Source organism: Bombus fervidus, chromosome 17 (assembly GCF_041682495.2).
Source record: "Bombus fervidus isolate BK054 chromosome 17, iyBomFerv1, whole genome shotgun sequence".
NCBI classification, from domain to species: domain Eukaryota; kingdom Metazoa; phylum Arthropoda; class Insecta; order Hymenoptera; family Apidae; genus Bombus; species Bombus fervidus.
In genome coordinates this window covers 198,748-217,646 of record NC_091533.1, presented here as the reverse complement: position 1 = coordinate 217,646, position 18,899 = coordinate 198,748, and the positions used below count along the sequence as shown (strand labels likewise).

The window sequence follows — 18,899 nt, the reverse complement described above, 5'->3', positions numbered from 1 at the left end:
CTATCAACAATTCTGTCCACCCCGTAAAACATTTTTTCTTCGAAATACAATTTTATAATTAATTTTTACGTTCAAAGGTCTGTCCCTTTTCGTTTACTAGTTCTTCTCTGTAGAATGTGATATCTTTCTGTATATTCTGTAGAATGTTTCGTCTATCTTTATTCAAAAACTCATTAAGCTCATGTCGCGGTGATTATGGTGCCGTTAAAGCCAAAAGCGTAACATTTATTTATTCATATGGTATAATTCCTTAATATCAACGCGTACGCTCAATTTTGTGTCAGTAAAATACCGGCACCTTTATATTATCGATTAAATATAAACAAATAGTTTGTTTCATTAAAAAGATTTTGTTAAAATATTTTTGAATGTGTATGTTTATATTCATATTATATTCATTTTTCTGCCAATTTTCATTACAAAAATAGGTGTACGCTCAATTTTGTGAACAACTGTATGTGTCTTTTTACATAGAACTAAATATGTGTATACCTGTTTATTTATTAATCGATGCATTTTTTCATATGTTATAAAAATATATTAGATTTGGCTTGAGAAATATTCTTATTTTAATGTAACATATTATTATATTTATTATAACATATTATAATAGTAAATATTTATATCGTATTATTCCGAAGACATTGCGAATTTGAATCATACAAATCCTAGACTTTGGATGGCTTCCGGTTGTCAACCTTACAAAAATACTCACTCTTTAGAATATTTAGTTCTATCTATTACCTATTATTTATCTAGTTCTTAATTATAACTATCTTAAAACTATCTTATAGATACTACTAGAGAAACATTTGATAAACATAACAAAGTATTTAAATATATGTATATACGTGTGTAACTATACTTATTTATTAAACAGCAAATCTATCCTTCGTATTTGTTTCTATAGATCGATATCGATCAGATTATGTCCCCATTGAAATCAGTTAACTTTAATTTAAGATATTCTTTAGTATTATTATAATAAAATGGTAGCAAATTTGTTTATTGTGTCGTAACAAAAGTGACGTAACTGGAGACAGAAAAGGATAGCATAGGTATTAGATATTCTTGAAATGTTATTATGTAAAAATGAACGTGCAAAATAGAATTGAGAATAGACTTTTTTACAAACTACATTCAGAGTTTTATTTTTACTACATAAACGATAGACAATGGTAGATTTTATTTTATTCGTTGCATTCAGCTTTGCCAGTTCTTCGAAGATTATATCTTTATTAGATAGATTATTGAAAATGAATAAAAAAGAGAATAAGAAAAGCAGTTATTACTGCATGAGAAAACAGTCCACGATATTGGAATTATGGCTAATTTACTACTCTATTGATTTTCCTGTTTTCTTTCATTGCATTGGGAAAATATTTTGATAAATAATGTATATTGCCATGAGACATTCCGTTTTTATTTCTAGTCCAAGCTCATTAGGAAAGTTCATTAGGAACTTTCTTCTTCCGATTGTAAGTGTCTGAAGTTCGTTATAAAGCATCGCGTCTCGTTTTTGTAATAATATTATAATATAAACGCATATTTTGAAACATGCAATGAAGAAAATAACAATTTTGATCTGGAGTATGGTAAAATTACAGCTTAAACTAGGAAATTTTAAATATCATATAGAAAAAATATGGAAAAATATACTTATGGAAAGATATATTAACGGCAAAAAATTCTACTAATAACATCTACGTAATATTGCTACAGTATTAATATAATACTATAATATTCTTTTAATATTACTATAACTGTTCTTTACATTTATATTGCAGTAATATTTTGCCTCGTAGTGCAACATTTCATCAAACGGTAGATGAAACTGGTGTCGCGATAGGTGGACATTTGCAGAGGAGTGAAACTATGCCACATTCTGTTGCACAGCAAAGCGAGCAAGATAAGGAAAGAGAACGGCTAGAAATAAGCAGTCTTTGGTCTCAAAAGGACAGCGTTACTTCCAGTCTTTCAAGTTTAGGCTCCAGTTTGAAGTTGAGTTTTGGGTAAGGTAGACATTACTAATATTTGTTATCACGAACCTGTAAAGTTATTAAGTTAAATTAAATAACCGAATAGACAATTTCGAATCTTAGTTTTCTTGTTATTACTTTTTAATATTTTGTGTGTAATTGATTAAAATAATTATACAAAAGGTTTAACTATTTACTAATAATAATTATTGAAGTAATTGTGTAGGTATTAAATATTTAAAAAAGAATGAACTGAAAAGAATTCGACACTAAAAATAAAAGAATATTCTGTTGAATAAAAAATTTATCAAATGGACGAATTGTATATGAAAGTAGCTCATTAAAAGCAGTTTCGGTAAATAAATACTGAGCGAATAAAATAGTTGTTTATTTAAACATTTTATTATGTATTAGAAGTTAATGAATTTTTTTATTAAGGGTAGAATACTATTCTATTTCCATATATGTACTCGTATGTATGTATGTATGTATGTATATATACAGACATTAGACCAATTTCGCTTGGTTTCAATGGGGACATAATCTAGGCTCGTTGTCATTAATCCTGTAGTACGTTGAAGTACGTTTTATAATAGAACGCGTTGTAAGAGATGTTTATCTATGGTTAGAGGTCACTGAAGCTCGATCATGAGAAAGATAATTTATTTCATTTACCCCCCAAAGGTTATATACTCTCTTCTATTTTATTATAGATTTCTGTGAATAGCCAGGGATAATTTATAACTTACGAATTTTCTTATAAAGTATAGGATCGTTTGCCAGTCAAAGGTCGGTCTACTTTTCTACGAATTACAGTGTATTTGTCAAATATGTTTCGTTGGGTTTGAAGATTACTATCCTCTTCGTTGCTTAGATTGGCTACATTCGTCTATGTGGAAGTTTGCTGGAACACAAGGATATTTTGAGTCATTTCTGCATGTAACTGATAAACAAAACCTGAAACGCAACATTTTTATTCTTCTCCTATTTTGATTCGCCTCATTTTAGTTTGTAAAAGCATCTTTTAAATCTTCTATCATTTCGTCTGAGTTATTGTTATTATTAACAATGTATCTTTTACGTATTCAGCTTAAAAAAATTACTTGTATCAAATTATGTATAAAATTACTTGAAAATATTTATATATTGCTGCATCCCTTTTTATACGGTATTTTTCTACACGATTCATAGTTACATACACGATTTCTTAACACGTTTCATTCATAGATCATGATTTTTTAACGCGTCTTATTCACATTTGGCCGATTTTCTTCACTCGTTATGCTTAGTTTTATACGGTTGCGCGTTCATTAGTCTGCTGAAAATCATACATATCCTGTACAAGAATATGAAATCCTTCTTTTCTTATAGTTTGCATTAATTTAACGCAAGTTTCATTCTTTGTTACAAATCAATCTTTGCACGACTTCTTTATACGATTTTTTTGCACGGAACGTAACCGTGTGAAAAGTGGCCCAGGTATAACTTATATTCGAATCTCTAATTTTTCGATATCATCATCATCATCATCATCATCATTAACAGGAAGATAAAGGATATATATTACTGTAATGATTGATCTTACGTATGTATGACAATAGATGTATCTGCATCTATTGCATCTGACTGTAGAATGTAAGCACATTACAAATAAAGTGAGTTCCAAAAATATTGGAACTTTAACATTGTCTTCCAGGAAAATGCTCGAGTTACGCTTGGGTTACGATTCGGTTCTTTGACATTTCTGATCCTCATGATGAGTACATTTGTTCGCAGATCTTCACCGATCTAGATCTAAAAGTGTAGAATAACGCTACCGTGCTCGTAATAAATCATTTTCAAACACCCTGTGCAAGTAGACACGAGGTGATTTCTTATGAAAAAATAAGAAGAAAATGTAGAATAAAATTTGTTCATATGGTTGTTCGTTTTCGAGAAAATCAAATATACATTTATTTAAATATAACTAATTTCGGGCTGGACAGTGATAATTATTCAACAGGAGGTCGTATCACGTGGGAAAATAAATCGAGAAAAATAAATTTGTTTATCATACGCGTGTATTAGATCGATTCTTAAAAATATTCAAATTCTATTATCTTGAAAATGAGACCTTATGTGAAAAAGTTGTATTCCGTATTTTCGCATGTATTGTAGAATAATAGCCTGCTGATTGTTTACTCATATCCAGTCGGTAATTAACTAAGTCAAGCATACTTGACAAATGTTCGTTTTCTTGGAAACTAAGCCTCGGACGAGGACATTTTATTCTGTATTTTCTTGGTGTTCTTTTCTTGATGAATCGTCTCTTGCCTGTTTGCACGTGTTATTCGGTCGGATCCTGTGTATATGTACGTTATAAATATAGGTAGGCTAATATCAGCAGAGTCAGTTACATGAAGTCAACATCAAGAAAAATATTCGTTTCAGTCCTACTAGTTTGACAGGAAAGAAATCCAACGAAATAATACTCGGTGGTTTAAATAGTTTAAAATCTGCTGCCACAACAGTGGTAAAAAAGTTTGATGAGATCAAGGAAGCTATCTCTGCGACAAGTACCCCTGTGAAAATAAAGGAGCGCGAGTATAAAATACCACATGGAGCATCACACGAGTCGTTGGACTCGATGACGGATGGTTCTTTACAAGACAGAAACGAGCCTCTTAAAGTATCTGGTTTGTAACATGTAGTATATACTATCTCTATAAAAACAGATCATAATAAGTATAGTGTAAAGCATGGATTTTAAATAATTCCTTGTTGTATTGAAATAGGAGACGGAACTCTAGATCCTTATACGTTATACGATTTGACTGAATGTTTATATCCGAAAGGATCGAGAGAATTAGATGAACGAATTGCTATTGAGCTTGTACTATCTAGTGCGAGTAGATGCCATCACTGCGCCTCTATTCTTTACGACGAAGAAATAATGGCCGGTTGGCAACCAGAAGATTCAAATTTAAATACAGTTTGTCAGTACTGTGATAAAGCAACAGTACCTCTACTTACTATCACAATATTAGATTATAGGTACGTAAAATTTATCAAGTTATTATTTGGTAAAGTATAATCTTTCTGTAAATTGCTTGCGTATATTATTTGTACATTTTCATATTTACAAAGATGCGAGGAAAATGAAAAGAAGAGCGACCCTCTAATGGGAGCTTTGGTTGAATTATTAGATAAACCGAAAGAATTATTAGAACCTATTACGGTGCCATACTTGAATCCTCTAGTTTTAAGGAAAGAACTAGAAAGTGTTTTAAGTCAAGAAGGTGACGCGTGTCTTACTAAACATAAATTTATCGAGGAACATCCAATCGTATACTGGAATCTTATATGGTATTTCGAAAGAATCAATTTAATGAGTCACCTTCCTGATCTATGGCTAGGCAACGATAAAAAAAAGGAGCAGATAAATTACAGCGCTGTAGGTGTCAAAACTATGTGGGATAATGAAAGGCTTCACATGGATCGCTTGCCTATGTATCTTCAATGGAAACTGAACATCGCAGATGACAAAACGTAAGTTAAAATTTCTTTAATACATATTAATATAATATACGGCAACATGTTATCCTTGAATTTCCTATTTTATTGGGACAAACATACGATATATCTAATATTACCTATAATCTTCCAACAACCGTTTAAAGTACATTTATTTTTATATGGCAAAATTCGTACCGCAAGGATAAAAAGTCTTTCAAGTTTATCTATTAAATTATTAGCATGTATTAAGATAAATAATCACAAAATAACATTAACAGTTCGTACGACTTTAAATAATACTAACGACATAAATATTGTATTCTGGACGCACAGGCGTGATGTCGTGATAGGATATACTTTTCTTCTTCATTTTTCAATTAAATAACAAACGATGATAGCGCTGTATCTGAAAATCGACGGATAAAATTCATTCGAGTACGAAATCTATACATGTATCAAACTTTCCACTTTCAATTCAATAAACATTTACATCTTTACTATAAGTTCCCTCAATATAAGTTTTACAATACACGAATGCTACCTTACTATAATCGTATATAGGTAGATAAATTTAAATTTACTGTTTATATCTTTATATATTACCCCTTTTACATAAATCGAATAAAAGCTTCGCTCCTTTCTAATTGTACGTTGTTCTCACCGTTATCATCGAAAAATATCTTTTTTGTAAATCGACATTCTTTTTACCTTATACATTTATATGTACATTTTTTATGTACATTTTTAATTATGTTGATTATGCTATCATATAATTATCCACTGTACATCTTGAACTTGTAGATTGCAACGATATGCCAACAGCACTTATTCTATTTGAAATTCCCTCCCAAATATATGTTAATGAAACAAATTCGAATTCATCCAGTTCATGAAATAACGTAGCTGCTTCTACTTAAGCCTAAACTGGCCTTTTACTTTAATTTTTGAATAGTTCGTTTAATGATGTTTTAATGTTAACATAATTCTCTTACAAGCACTTATTGCATAAAATCATCTTATATTTGACAAAGCTTTTGCAGTAAGTATTATTATTGATATATATTTTTGAATTAAATTTAGAAGTCGAAACTAGTGAATTTATTTATTTAGCGCAGTAATTATAAATGCCTCTGCCCGGGCCTCCCTTTCCAGCGGACCCAAAGCACGCGTGCCTATTTTGCCTAGTAGTAAACGCGGCCCTGTATGCATATATTGGATTGGCAACTAAGTGATTGCAGATTTTTTCAATACCACCTAATGACAAAATTCGCAATCACTTAGTTGCCAACCAATATGCTTGTACATATTATGCTCTACCGTTCGGAATACTGAAGAATTTTATGCTTTTACCGCTTTGTTTATTGTTTTCGTGCAATGACCACTCCACGAATACAAAAGCAGAACTGTAGCAGATTCGGTATTGAGGAATCAAACCTTTCGTAGCCATTTTTAATGTGATTGGAAATTTATTATGTAATATGGACGTTAGCATGATGCGATTACTGTGAGCAGCCGATTTTAACACTGTCGCGTCGGTATTCGGTATTCGGTAAAAGAATAGAACTCTTCTGTTAACTGATTAGGCAACTATACAGGGCGAGTGAATAAAAATTATCACTTGAAATAACTCATTATCTATTGACTTTATCGACAGTTGTTTCAAATAAAATTTATTATATTCGAAGCAGATGGGGGGGGGGGATGCTGATCAGATGAATACATATATCTTGATTTTTCTAATGCCAAATATTTTCTACCAAGATATCAAGGTGACTTAGTTTCCTCTTAACGACAGCGTGTATTTCTTGTATACTCTGTTGTAGCCACTAAAAAAGGCGAAAGTAATTATGCACAAAAGGGGACGGTCTCCCCAAAACATCTAACTTATACTAACTTTTAAACCACGATTCTTTCGCCTCTACAACATATCTCAAGGTCAAAGTAATTGGGGTTGAAGTCTCCTTTTATGCGTTATTACCAAGACGAATTCAGCGTGTTATAATAAAATAAACTTCAATTGGCTTTGAATTTCACGACGAAAATTGATAGAGGATACATAATTGCACCCCGCGCCCGGCAAACTTTCTATTGCCCCTAAAATCGGCTGAAGTTCGCCAATTTTTCTTTCATTTTGGGATTCAAGGTCAACTGAAAGTTAGTTCATAGATCATCGAATTGTAAGTTGTATGATATAGATCGTTCTCACTCTTTCCATATTCGTAAAGACTATATTACGTGCCGTAGAATATATTACTCTGTTTTAATATACTACATATTTTTTACTATATATGTACATTGTACATATTTCTTCATTTCTTTCTTTTTTTGTTCAACTCACAAGGATTTCTACATATTTTCTATCGATACTGTTCTCCTTTTTTCGATAATTGTCATCTTGTGTTTCTTTCTGTTTTGTTGCTTCCCGTCGCTGATCATACGTGATCGTATCTCTTTGTAAGAATCACATTGTCTTTTTGTAAAATCAAACAATCCGATGTCAAACAGAGATTACTGTATAGTTGACAAAACGAATTTATAATTCTTGTCAACGCCTACACATTTTCAGTGACGTTTCGTTTAGAACTTGCTTTACTTCTTGTTCTTATTTACTTGATTACAGGATATAAAATACGTTTATAATTATATAAATATCATCCTTGTTTGTTCCAGATTAATGCAGTCAGTGATCACGAATGTTCGTCGGAATGATCTAGCGGAACCTATAAAAAGAGTGGCCTTAGAAAGAAATAAAAATCAATCAACTAATCAACCGCTATTTTCTATATACCGAGATATTTTGTTTCTGGCATTTACAGTTTTGGGGAGAGGGAATATTGACCAAGGTATATTGGTTTTTATTAAATTAACGTGGAATATGTCTTATTATTCATAATCATTGGAATACTACACTACAGAAGTGGACCCGACTTTATATACATACCTACACGTTTAACATTCTACATATTCCTTTCCCTTTAGTTACTTTTTATTGTGAAATTACATAACTACAAATAAAGAACAAGTGATGTGACGAATTTACGAAAAATTACGAAAAAATGTACAATCTTGATTGATAAATTTTCATTACTTTATTGCATGTCTCGAGTTTCTGCACAAGTGTAAACATATATTTCATTTTAAAAAATACTTGCGTCTTTTTTTTTTCAAAAAAGTGATTAAGTTTTGTGCTTTTATTTACTTTTTATTTTCGAATTGTTTTTGAATTATATGATATTACTTTGACGAAGACAAATAATAGTTTACTAACGACGCAAGATGCAGAAAGTATATGCACGTGTGTTCATATGCATACCTATTTCCTCTTATTACTTCTTCAAGCTATCAAGCTTCAAAGCGTTCAAGCTTTCTAAAACAAAGAACCAGAATATAAAAATATAGTAGAACATTGATTATATTGTCGGAACCATGACCATTTGGGTTAAGTGCCGAGAACCCCGGAGCCCATAGCTCTCTCTCTTTCTCTCTTTCTTCTCTTTCTTTCTTTCTTATTTACAATAGAATAACTTTTTTGAAATTGGGCCAAATGGCGTGATTTTTTTTTTTTTTTTTTTTAAGCAATTAGAAGGATTAGTTTACTAGATGAAGTGTAATCAAAATTTTCAGAAGGTTGCAATTTGTCGGAATCGCGAAGAAAAAAGTAAAGCTCGCTTTTAACAACTTTTTTATCTGGGCCTGTAATGAGAATTTAAGCAATACGTTTTGAAGATGTATTGGTATATGCTGAAAATTTTATCGAAATCGGCGATTGATGCGGAAACAGGTGATAGTGATCGAAAAATGTAAGAATCTTTATATTGTGGGCCGAAATTCGTGAAAAATTGCGACATTTTGTACTGTGTTGTTTAAATTCTTATTACAGATAAAAAGTTATAAAAAAGGACCTTTGCCTTTTCCTTGGCAATTCTGATCAATTGCAACTTGTTCAAAATTTTGTTTATGGGTCACCACCTACTAAACTAATACTTCTAATTTCTCAGAAAAGGGAAAAAAATCAGATCGTTTGAACCAGTTTTAAGAAAGTTGTGTATCTTAAAGTATTCTAAGGAGTATATTAATATATTTCTATACCCATTGTACTATTGGATGAAGTAGATGAATTTAGTAAAGCAATAAGCAATACTTCTCTAACCCTCGATAGTATTCCATTGATACGATCAATGGATCAGGGTCTAATCGAATTTTTTTTTAAATTCTAAAAAAGATTTACTACGAACATTTATTGATAAGGGAATATACTGATTAAACGTGTATAAAGGTTTTAATATAAAAGATTGACGTTATTTAATGACATAAATTCAGAAACACCATGTTCGAAAAAGCATAGAATCAACTATTATTAAATAGTGAAATAAAATACACGAAGAATCTGGAAACAATGAAATCCATGTAATCCTTATATAGCTTTACGCAATATGTATATATATAGAATTAGTGAAACTTTAAATAGTTTTGCCCACGGTTGAGTTTCGATCCATTGTCCCTTTGAGATTTTTGATCTTCGTAACGAGTACTATACGATACAACAGAAGTAACTTAACCTTAAAAATCAAGGTCAAGATAAATTTTTTGACTACATTCTTTCGCGCATCTGCAATGATCTAGAGGAGCAGAATCATCTGGCATAACAAATAATTGAATCGAACATCCTGTAGAATATCTAATGAATAACTATTAACCATTGTCATATTTGTACGAATGATTTATTTGTTTTAGGTGTTTTCGATAGAGAATACACACTATCTTTGGAAAGATTAACAGAAAAAGAAGAAAAGCTGTTGTGTAAAATTGATGCTCCGCCCTCGATGATGTCAGTATTTTGCAGACATTACTTTAAGCAACTAAGTGTGTAAAGTTAAAATTATCGGTATTGAGAAAGATGGTGTAACATATTGTAAGAATGAATAGTACATTCATGAGAGGTGTTACAGATTTATCTGTGATGCCTGATCTTTGGTGTAGAACAAAAGACGTAAGATGTCAAAATTGATAGTAAATTATACATTTTAGATAAGTATTTATGATTATTAATTTCGAATAAAAATTGGCGACTAGCATTGTTTTAAAAATTTTGCACTTTTTTTCACGATAAAAAGATAAAAGAATAAAATTTATCTGAAGCCGTAAATATTAAATATTTGATTATAGAATGACGTACACTTCTTTTCATATTTAAAATATGCGATTACTATCAATAATTTTCTATTTAGAAAATAGTTGCATATATACTTTGTTATTAAAATGTGAATATTCATAGTTATATGTATCAACGCGATAAGGAAAATCATTCAGTACCAAAGAATCTGACTTGGTTTAAAAACTATGAATTCATTTGTTTTAGTTGGTACTTTGACAGTGATGAAGAATGCATATAATCCTCGATATTCAAATTATTTTATTACGTTTCGAACATCGTTTGCGATATAAAAATACGAATTACATACGCGCTCGCGCGTACGAACGTCAATTTCAATCTTAATTTTAACTTAAGTACGTTGCAGCAAAACCCTTTTGTCAAAGTCCATTTAATTTGGTCTAGTTAGGAGGACAATATTCATGTTTTTATACTTTTTAGATGAAATGAGAAATGCTGCTTATATTTCTAGCACTTATATTTGCGAATTATGCTATAATATTTGCAAAATAGTTAACAAAACGTATTCAAATGGAAAAGGTCTTAAAATACGATATAATGATAATTATTTACGATTATTTACGAAAATTAATATTTTAAATTAGATCTTTGCTGTACAATTTTATGTTTGCTAGATATCATTTTATTTTTATGAAACATTTAATGTGCAGCATACTTGAAAATTTTCATTTACTATACTTTCATACATGCGTATTTGCAATTTGTTAGTTATTATGGACGATTGTCAAGTATTTTAATATAAGGAGGAATGTTTGATCGAAGGAAATTAAATGGAACATCATTGAATATTTTCTATTGTAATTAAAGTTCAAGATGTATTATTCGATTCTAATTGGAAATATTTGCAACGAAATATATTACTTTGCTGAATATTGATTTTTAAAAGTATTTTGATGCAGAAATACTTAAATAGAACATAATATTATGTATGTAATATCTGTAACATCACTTTGTCGTATAATTCTTCGTTAAATTATACAATAGGCTGGTTCATAAAAATTCTGTTATATTATGCATACATAATTTAATATAACGATGCTCTGCACTTTTCAATATGATGAATCTTGTACAATAAAATACTGTGTATTCGTCTGCTATTAAATTATGAATGTAAAACATAAATAAAAGTCAGTCATGGTATTTTACATAAATGAGTTTTATCGTCAATACATTTTTTTACAATTAATCCTTATTCCTCAATGACTATAAAGAATGTAACACGTTTCAGCTAGGAATATTAACACATTGAGGATGGTATGCTATGATAAGCATATAGCCTGAATTCCCGCGTATTTTTGTAGTGATTGAAAAGATTCAAAAGAGTATATAATGCTACGTATAGCATTTAACAAGTGTAATATTTTATTAAAAATTAATGAGTATATTTAAAGATGCTTTTATTAACGTTTTTTAATGTGATATACTTGAAAACAATTTATCCGATGGAGAGGTACTAAGCAAAATTTACAAATCGTGTGTCGTGTGTCGTCCCTTCTTTTGTTTTTCAATACCAATAGTTTGTTTCAAAATATGCTGCCGCATATTTCCAGGCCATCTTCAGACAATCGCAGAACCTCGAACGAACCCGCATCTAGCAAACTTTTCAATATAATTTTTTATGGCGACCAAATTCCTTAAAAATCGGAACGAACTTTCCGAGCGACCAATATGATATCTAACATATTGATAACTGTTTCGTATTATTCAAACATGTAATGTAAAAATACATTCATAACACTTTGTTTATAGCATCCATTGCTATTTTTTTATTGTTTTATTTAATAGTAGTTAAAATTTTTTATAAGTAAGACGTGAATTAACATTTTCCGTGCTCAATGTGTTTACCGTACCCACCCCTAACTGTAATACGGTTACGAAGAAAGAGTAATTCTAATCGGCAATAACCAGATGGAACGGCTCGAGTTTACTGTTCCGCCGTACATCGTTCGCGTTATAACATAAATCGAGTCAGAATTTTGAAATCTGCATATTTCTTACAACAATTTTTTTCAAGAAACTCTGACCGTTCTGTAGAATATCCGAGCTTTTCGTTTTCGAGTCATTGTTTCCAGCATGCTGTCTTGGAGTTGAAGGACTTCTTTAGTTTATTGCCTACTTTTGTTACCGTTAATGTCAAGGACACACGGAAGTCACATGCGCGTCACGCAAAGGTCTACCGATACTAGAACTAAGCCTCTGACACTAAAAGGCTAAGAGTGGCTATCGTATCACGCCATCATATCTCGTTAGAAGTAACAGCTGTTACAAAATCTGACGAGACACAACATTTTTTTTTTATTGATTATTTGTTTAAATTTTTACAATTTGTCCAGAAGGACATTTGGTAAAATATTATAGCTTAAAGAATAAAAATATAATAAATTAAATAAATTAAATAAATATAAAAATATATATAAGTTACCAGGACGAAAACTGGAAGCTAGCAAAGACTAGCAAAAAACGTAAAATAATTCCAGGCACAAATGCTGCAGGAAACCCAGATACAGAAAAGCAGCGATGGCTGCAAGAATTACCTTTAAGAAACTCCTTCAGCTCATTAACGGAAGAAATAGACAATGACCCGACAAGCAAAACCACGACTAAATCACCTTACATATCAAAACCACCACCAATATTTGTTGAGGCCCAAATAATAGACCCGCTTATTGATCTACTAAACAATATAGTCGGGAAGGATAACTACACAATAAAACAAACAAAATTAAAACAAGTAAAAATTCAAACAAACACCCCAGAAGTTTATAGGAAAGTGATAAATGAACTAAAGGAAAAAAATGCTATATACCACACGTACCAACTCAAAACAGAAAGGAGCTATAAAATAGTTATAAGAGGTTTACATCCAAAAACTAACACAAAAAAATTAAGTGAAGAATTAGGAAAAATTGGCCATGAAACAAGAGCAATAAACAATATGACAAGATACGATACGAAGCAACCATTGCCATTATTCTTAATAGAACTTGAACCCAGAACCAATAACAAGGAAATTTATGAAATCAAAAAAATACTAAATACAATTGTAACAGTGGAACCACCACGCTACAAAAAAAGATATACCACAATGCATGCGGTGTCAACAATACGGACACACAAAAAATTATTGCAACAGAAGCCCGGCATGTGTTAAATGTGCAAAAAATCACCTAACAATACACTGCCCATACACAGGAAAAATAGAAGAAGTTAAATGCTATAATTGTAACGGAAACCACCCAGCCAGCTACAAAGGATGTGAAATAAGGAAACAAATACAACGTAAACTGTTTCCTCCACTTCGCAACAGATCACACAATGACCATCAACCACAACAAAGTATAACGGATAACGAAACAACATTGAAAGCACAACACGAACTAAACGCTATAAGCAGAAACATAGATCCCCAAGGTAAACGAAGCTACGCACAAGTAACTAAAAACATTAGCAAACCAACGCTTGCAAACAATCAGAATGAAAACAATAACATCGAAGACGTTACAGACATCAAAGAAATGCTCAAACAATCCATTAAAGGTATGGAAATGTTAGGAAAAATGGTAAGTAATGCTAAGACAACAAGCACAACAAACAACAATCATGTTACAACTACTCACTAACTTGCTAAGTAAAAAAGTAGTGATGGACATTTTGAAAATAGCAGTCTGGAACTCCAATGGCTTGCAACAGCGAGCCCACGAAACTAAAATATTTTTGTATAAAAATTATATTGATATACTACTTGTCTCAGAAACACATTTCACTCTAAAAAACTACATGAAAATACCGTACTACACCATATACGATACGGGTAAAGCACATATCCCTCGGGTAAAGCACATGGAGGAACTGCAGTAATAATAAAAAACGACATCAAGCATCACTTACATAGTTAAACAAATCAAGAACACCTACAAGCAACCACTGTCACAATACAAACCAATGACAATTACTTCCAGATGTCAGCAGTATATGTACCTCCGAGACACAAAATGACACTTAAAAAATGGGAAGAGTACTTCCAATCCTTAGGCGACAAATATATAGCGGCAGGAGACTTTAATGCAAAGCACACATTATGGGGTTCGAGAATTAGCACGCCGAGAGGTAGAACATTGGAAAAATACATTAGAAGCAGCAACCTCAACGTACTATCTACAGGAAAACCAACGTACTGGCCGACAGACCCCAATAAAATACCTGACCTGTTGGATTTTGCAGTAACAAAAGGGCTAAATGTAAGCAAATTAAAAATAGCAACCAGCCTCGAGCTTAACTCCGACCATACACCAATTATAATAGAATATACAAGCAAACCACTACTTTATAACAAGTCAGAGTCGCTTTGCAATAAAACCACCAACTGGCAAACTTTCAAAGAGCTGATCGAAAACAAAATCAACTGCAATATCCCGTTGAAAACACCTGAACACATTGAGCAGGCAGTAGCAACTTTGACAGAAATAATACAGGAAGCAGCGTGGGCAACCACCACCTATGAAACAAATAGCAGGCAATCAAAAATTATTCCGCAGGACATTCTAGACAAAATCAGGGAAAGAAGAAAAGCGAAAGCAAAATGGCAAAAACAGAGAACACGAGAAAACAAGAAAAACCTAAATAAACTTGCAAAGGAACTAAAGAATAAAATAAGGGAACATCATAATAACGAATTCTCAAAATTCATCGAATCACTATCCGCGCAAGAGAATACCGACTACTCCCTATGGAAAGTCACTAACAAAATTAAGAAAACAATAAAAACAATCCCAGCAATCAGAAAAATGGACAACACATGGGCCAGAACCAACGAAGAACAGGCAGAAGAATTCTCAAAGCACCTACAAAATATATTTTCGCCGTATGAAATTAATAACAGCATCCCTGGATGGCAAACAAACGAAGAAGTGGAAAATGCCAGCAACACAACTGATAAACGCTGCACCATACTCAGCACAACAGCGCAAGAAGTTACAAACTTAATTGAGGCAACAAAGACAAATAAAGCACCAGGATTTGACTTGATCAATGGGAAAATCTTAAAAAACCTTCCCCCAAAGGCAATAAAACTACCAACGATAATATTTAACGCAATTCTAAGAATACAGTACTTTCCTACACTATGGAAAATAGCACAGATAGTAATGTTACCCAAACCAAACAAAAACCCACATTTAACTGCATCCTACAGGCCGATATCATTACTACCTGCGTTTTCCAAATTATTAGAGAAAATAATATATAACCGCTTAAAACCAACAATAGAAAAAGAAAAACTAATACCGAACCATCAATTTGGATTCAGGAATAAACACTCCACAATAGAACAAATGCATAGACTCGTCAATGAAATCTTACAGTCGCTTGAAACAAAACAATACTGCACAGCACTCTTTATGGATATCGAAAAAGCATTCGACAAAGTTAACCATGAAAAACTTCTTCAAACAATCAAAAAGCAATTTCCAGAACAAATCTACAAACTACTCAAATCTTACTTAAACAACAGAACCTTTGTAGTAAAAATAAATGATGCATACTCTGAAATTAAGGACATCAAGGCAGGAGTACCGCAAGGAAGTGTCTTAGGACCAATATTATACACACTATACACGGCAGATATACCAACAACTGTCAACAGTAAAACACTGACGTTTGCGGACGATACGGCCATACTAGTGAGGCATGCAAATCTAGAAACGGCCGCCGCACTACTACAAGAACACATTACAAAAACAGAAAAATGGCTGCAAAACAAACAAATAAAAGTGAACACCAGCAAGTGCAGCCACATAACATTTACACTTAGAAAAGGAAAAACACCAGATATTCAACTGAACGGCGCCCACATAGCACAAACAAAGCAAGTCAAATATCTAGGAATAATTTAGACACACGCCTTACATGGAAGCACCATATAAAATCAATAATAAACAGAATAAGTGCAAAAAGGAAGCAGATGTACTGGTTAATCAATAGAAAATCTAAATTAAGCACAATGAATAAACTAAATATATACAAAACAATAATCAAACCAATCTGGACATACGGAGTCCCACTATGGGGGACGGCAGTCACATAAGCAAAATAGAAATAGAGCTAGCAAAAATTTTAAGGACAATAGTTAACGCTCCATGGTACGTCAGAAATGAAGACCTACGAAAAGATCTAAAAATTCCAACAGTCAAAGAGGAAATCGCTAGATACGCAAAAAAGTACAAAGAAAGACTTGCAGCACACCCAAACCAGCTGGCTGCTGAAACAAATAAAACCAAAATAGAAAGAAAGCTGAAGAGGAAGCATCCCGCAGACCTCGCAATAGAGATGCAATAGGCAACCTAGAAGATGGAACCCCGCTGGGGGTAACCATCCACATGCTATATTTTTATTCTTTAAGCTATAATATTTTACCAAATGTCCTTCTGGACAAATTGTAAAAATTTAACAAACAATCAATACAAAAAAAAAAACCTTTGACCTGGGCCACGGCGACACCCCCGGCGACACCTCCGGCGACACCCCCGGCGACACCTCCGGCGACACCCCTTCCATAAGAGCCAAATCCATAGTATATAAACCTTCCCAAAATCAACTCTCGACACTCTGTTCTAACATTCTTAACCGTCACTCTGTTAAATTCACGTAATAAACACTGTCAGCATATCTAAAGTCTGAATTTTTCTTATCTTGCTCGTGAAACGTTTAAACCTACGCGAAATCATTCGACGTGACACTGACAATGCTGATATACGCCCCATAACTGTTACAATTGCAAAGGATTGTGTTCAACTTATGCAAGATCGTAAATTATTACGACATAATGCATATTAAACATTCGTTTTATTTCATTGGTAATAATTTCGTTTCTTTTTAACAAACTGCTACATTTTATTTCTTCGTATGTACGTAATGACGATTTTAAAGTAAAGACAAATTTAATTTATTCATAATCCTTCAAGGTTGCCAAAAGTTGTAAAGCATACAATTTTTAATAATATTATGAAATCGAGTAAATAATGTGTGTCATTTGTTAGAAATTAAGTCGCTTTCTGTCAATATGAAATTACATTTGGACAAATTCTTGTAGTTATTTCGTTATAGCGCTGAATTTTTCATAATGAAAATTATTCGTTGGAATTATAAAACACTTTTGATAAATAAAATAATGACCAGTGATGTGTATAATAGTGTGCGTGTATAATAGTGTGCACATGATAGTCGTTAGATTGCTGAAGAAATGATTATAATTAACAAGAAAATAATCAGACAAAATCTTTGCTGGAATACTTAACAAACACTATACGAAAATTCTCAAAGATTAACCCAAATTCTGCACTAAATAAAAAATGTTCACTAATAATATCAGACAATATTTCGTTTTCATATCGTATACAAATTTTACATGTTGTCAGAATTTTGACAATGGAAGTACGTTATAGCATCTAAGTTTGATTAAGATTCTGAAACATCACAATTAAACTCCACAATATATTAATGATTTCTTATGATAAAGCTTCTCTATTTTGTGCACTGGATCAAAAACTGTATGGTCAAAAATTTTCTTAGAATTTTTATTAGTCTTGCTCTCGTAGATTATGATATCTAGTGAGAAAATAATTTTTATCTATTTTATTTATTTATTTATTATTCTTAGTCCGTGCCTTTCGGCTTTGAACGAGTTTTCGGTTTTGCATCTTTTTGCCTGATCACGCCTTTACATTTTCTCTTATATCTATCTAACTAAACTCTACACTCTTTTCTTATGTGTCTATCTCCCCTCTTATCTACTCTATTATATTGCACTCCGCTGTATAATCTATTTCTAAGACTATTGCTTCCTTATTGTCGTTCCTCCCCGTCTTGTATTGCCCTTCTCTTCTCCATTATTGCTTTCAGATCCCTTATTCCTTCTCCCGTCTCGTTTAATATTTTCTCTGTTTCCTTTGTCCTTCCCGTTATTTCACATTCTTCTATTACGTGTCTCAGGTCTTTTTCTTTCCTTTTACATAGTCTGCATCTTTTCTCTCCCTCTTCTTTCCAGTACTCCCTTGCTTTGGTCTCGTTTCCACATCTGAATCTTCCTAGTATTTTTCTGTCCTTCCACTTCATCTTCTCTTCTAAGTATTTTGGTAACTCTTCTTTGGCAATTTTTCTATAACGTTTATTATATTTTGACTCCCTTATCCTTTTCCCCCTCTCTTCTGCTTCTCTCTTTCTCCTTTCTTCTATAATTTGGTCTACTGTCGTCCTTC

The 18,899-nt window shown here is 32.1% G+C and overlaps 1 protein-coding gene across 3 annotated transcripts in view; it reads left to right on the top strand.

The window, feature by feature from the left end:
* The window catches only part of Crag (DENN domain-containing protein Crag), a 44,927-nt gene extending 33,129 nt beyond the window's left edge, over window positions 1-11,798 (top strand). For 2 of the 3 annotated variants that reach the window (XM_072020410.1, XM_072020411.1), the window contains 6 exons: window positions 1,788-2,012; window positions 4,410-4,654; window positions 4,754-5,012; window positions 5,106-5,507; window positions 8,145-8,317; window positions 10,209-11,798. In XM_072020410.1, the coding sequence (XP_071876511.1) occupies window positions 1,788-2,012; window positions 4,410-4,654; window positions 4,754-5,012; window positions 5,106-5,507; window positions 8,145-8,317; window positions 10,209-10,345 (1,441 nt within the window). In that variant the 3' untranslated portion in view covers window positions 10,346-11,798. The remainder of the gene's footprint in view (window positions 1-1,787; window positions 2,013-4,409; window positions 4,655-4,753; window positions 5,013-5,105; window positions 5,508-8,144; window positions 8,318-10,208) is intronic. The other variant, XM_072020413.1, reaches the window with a different exon arrangement.
* Window positions 11,799-18,899: the final 7,101 nt, after the last annotated feature.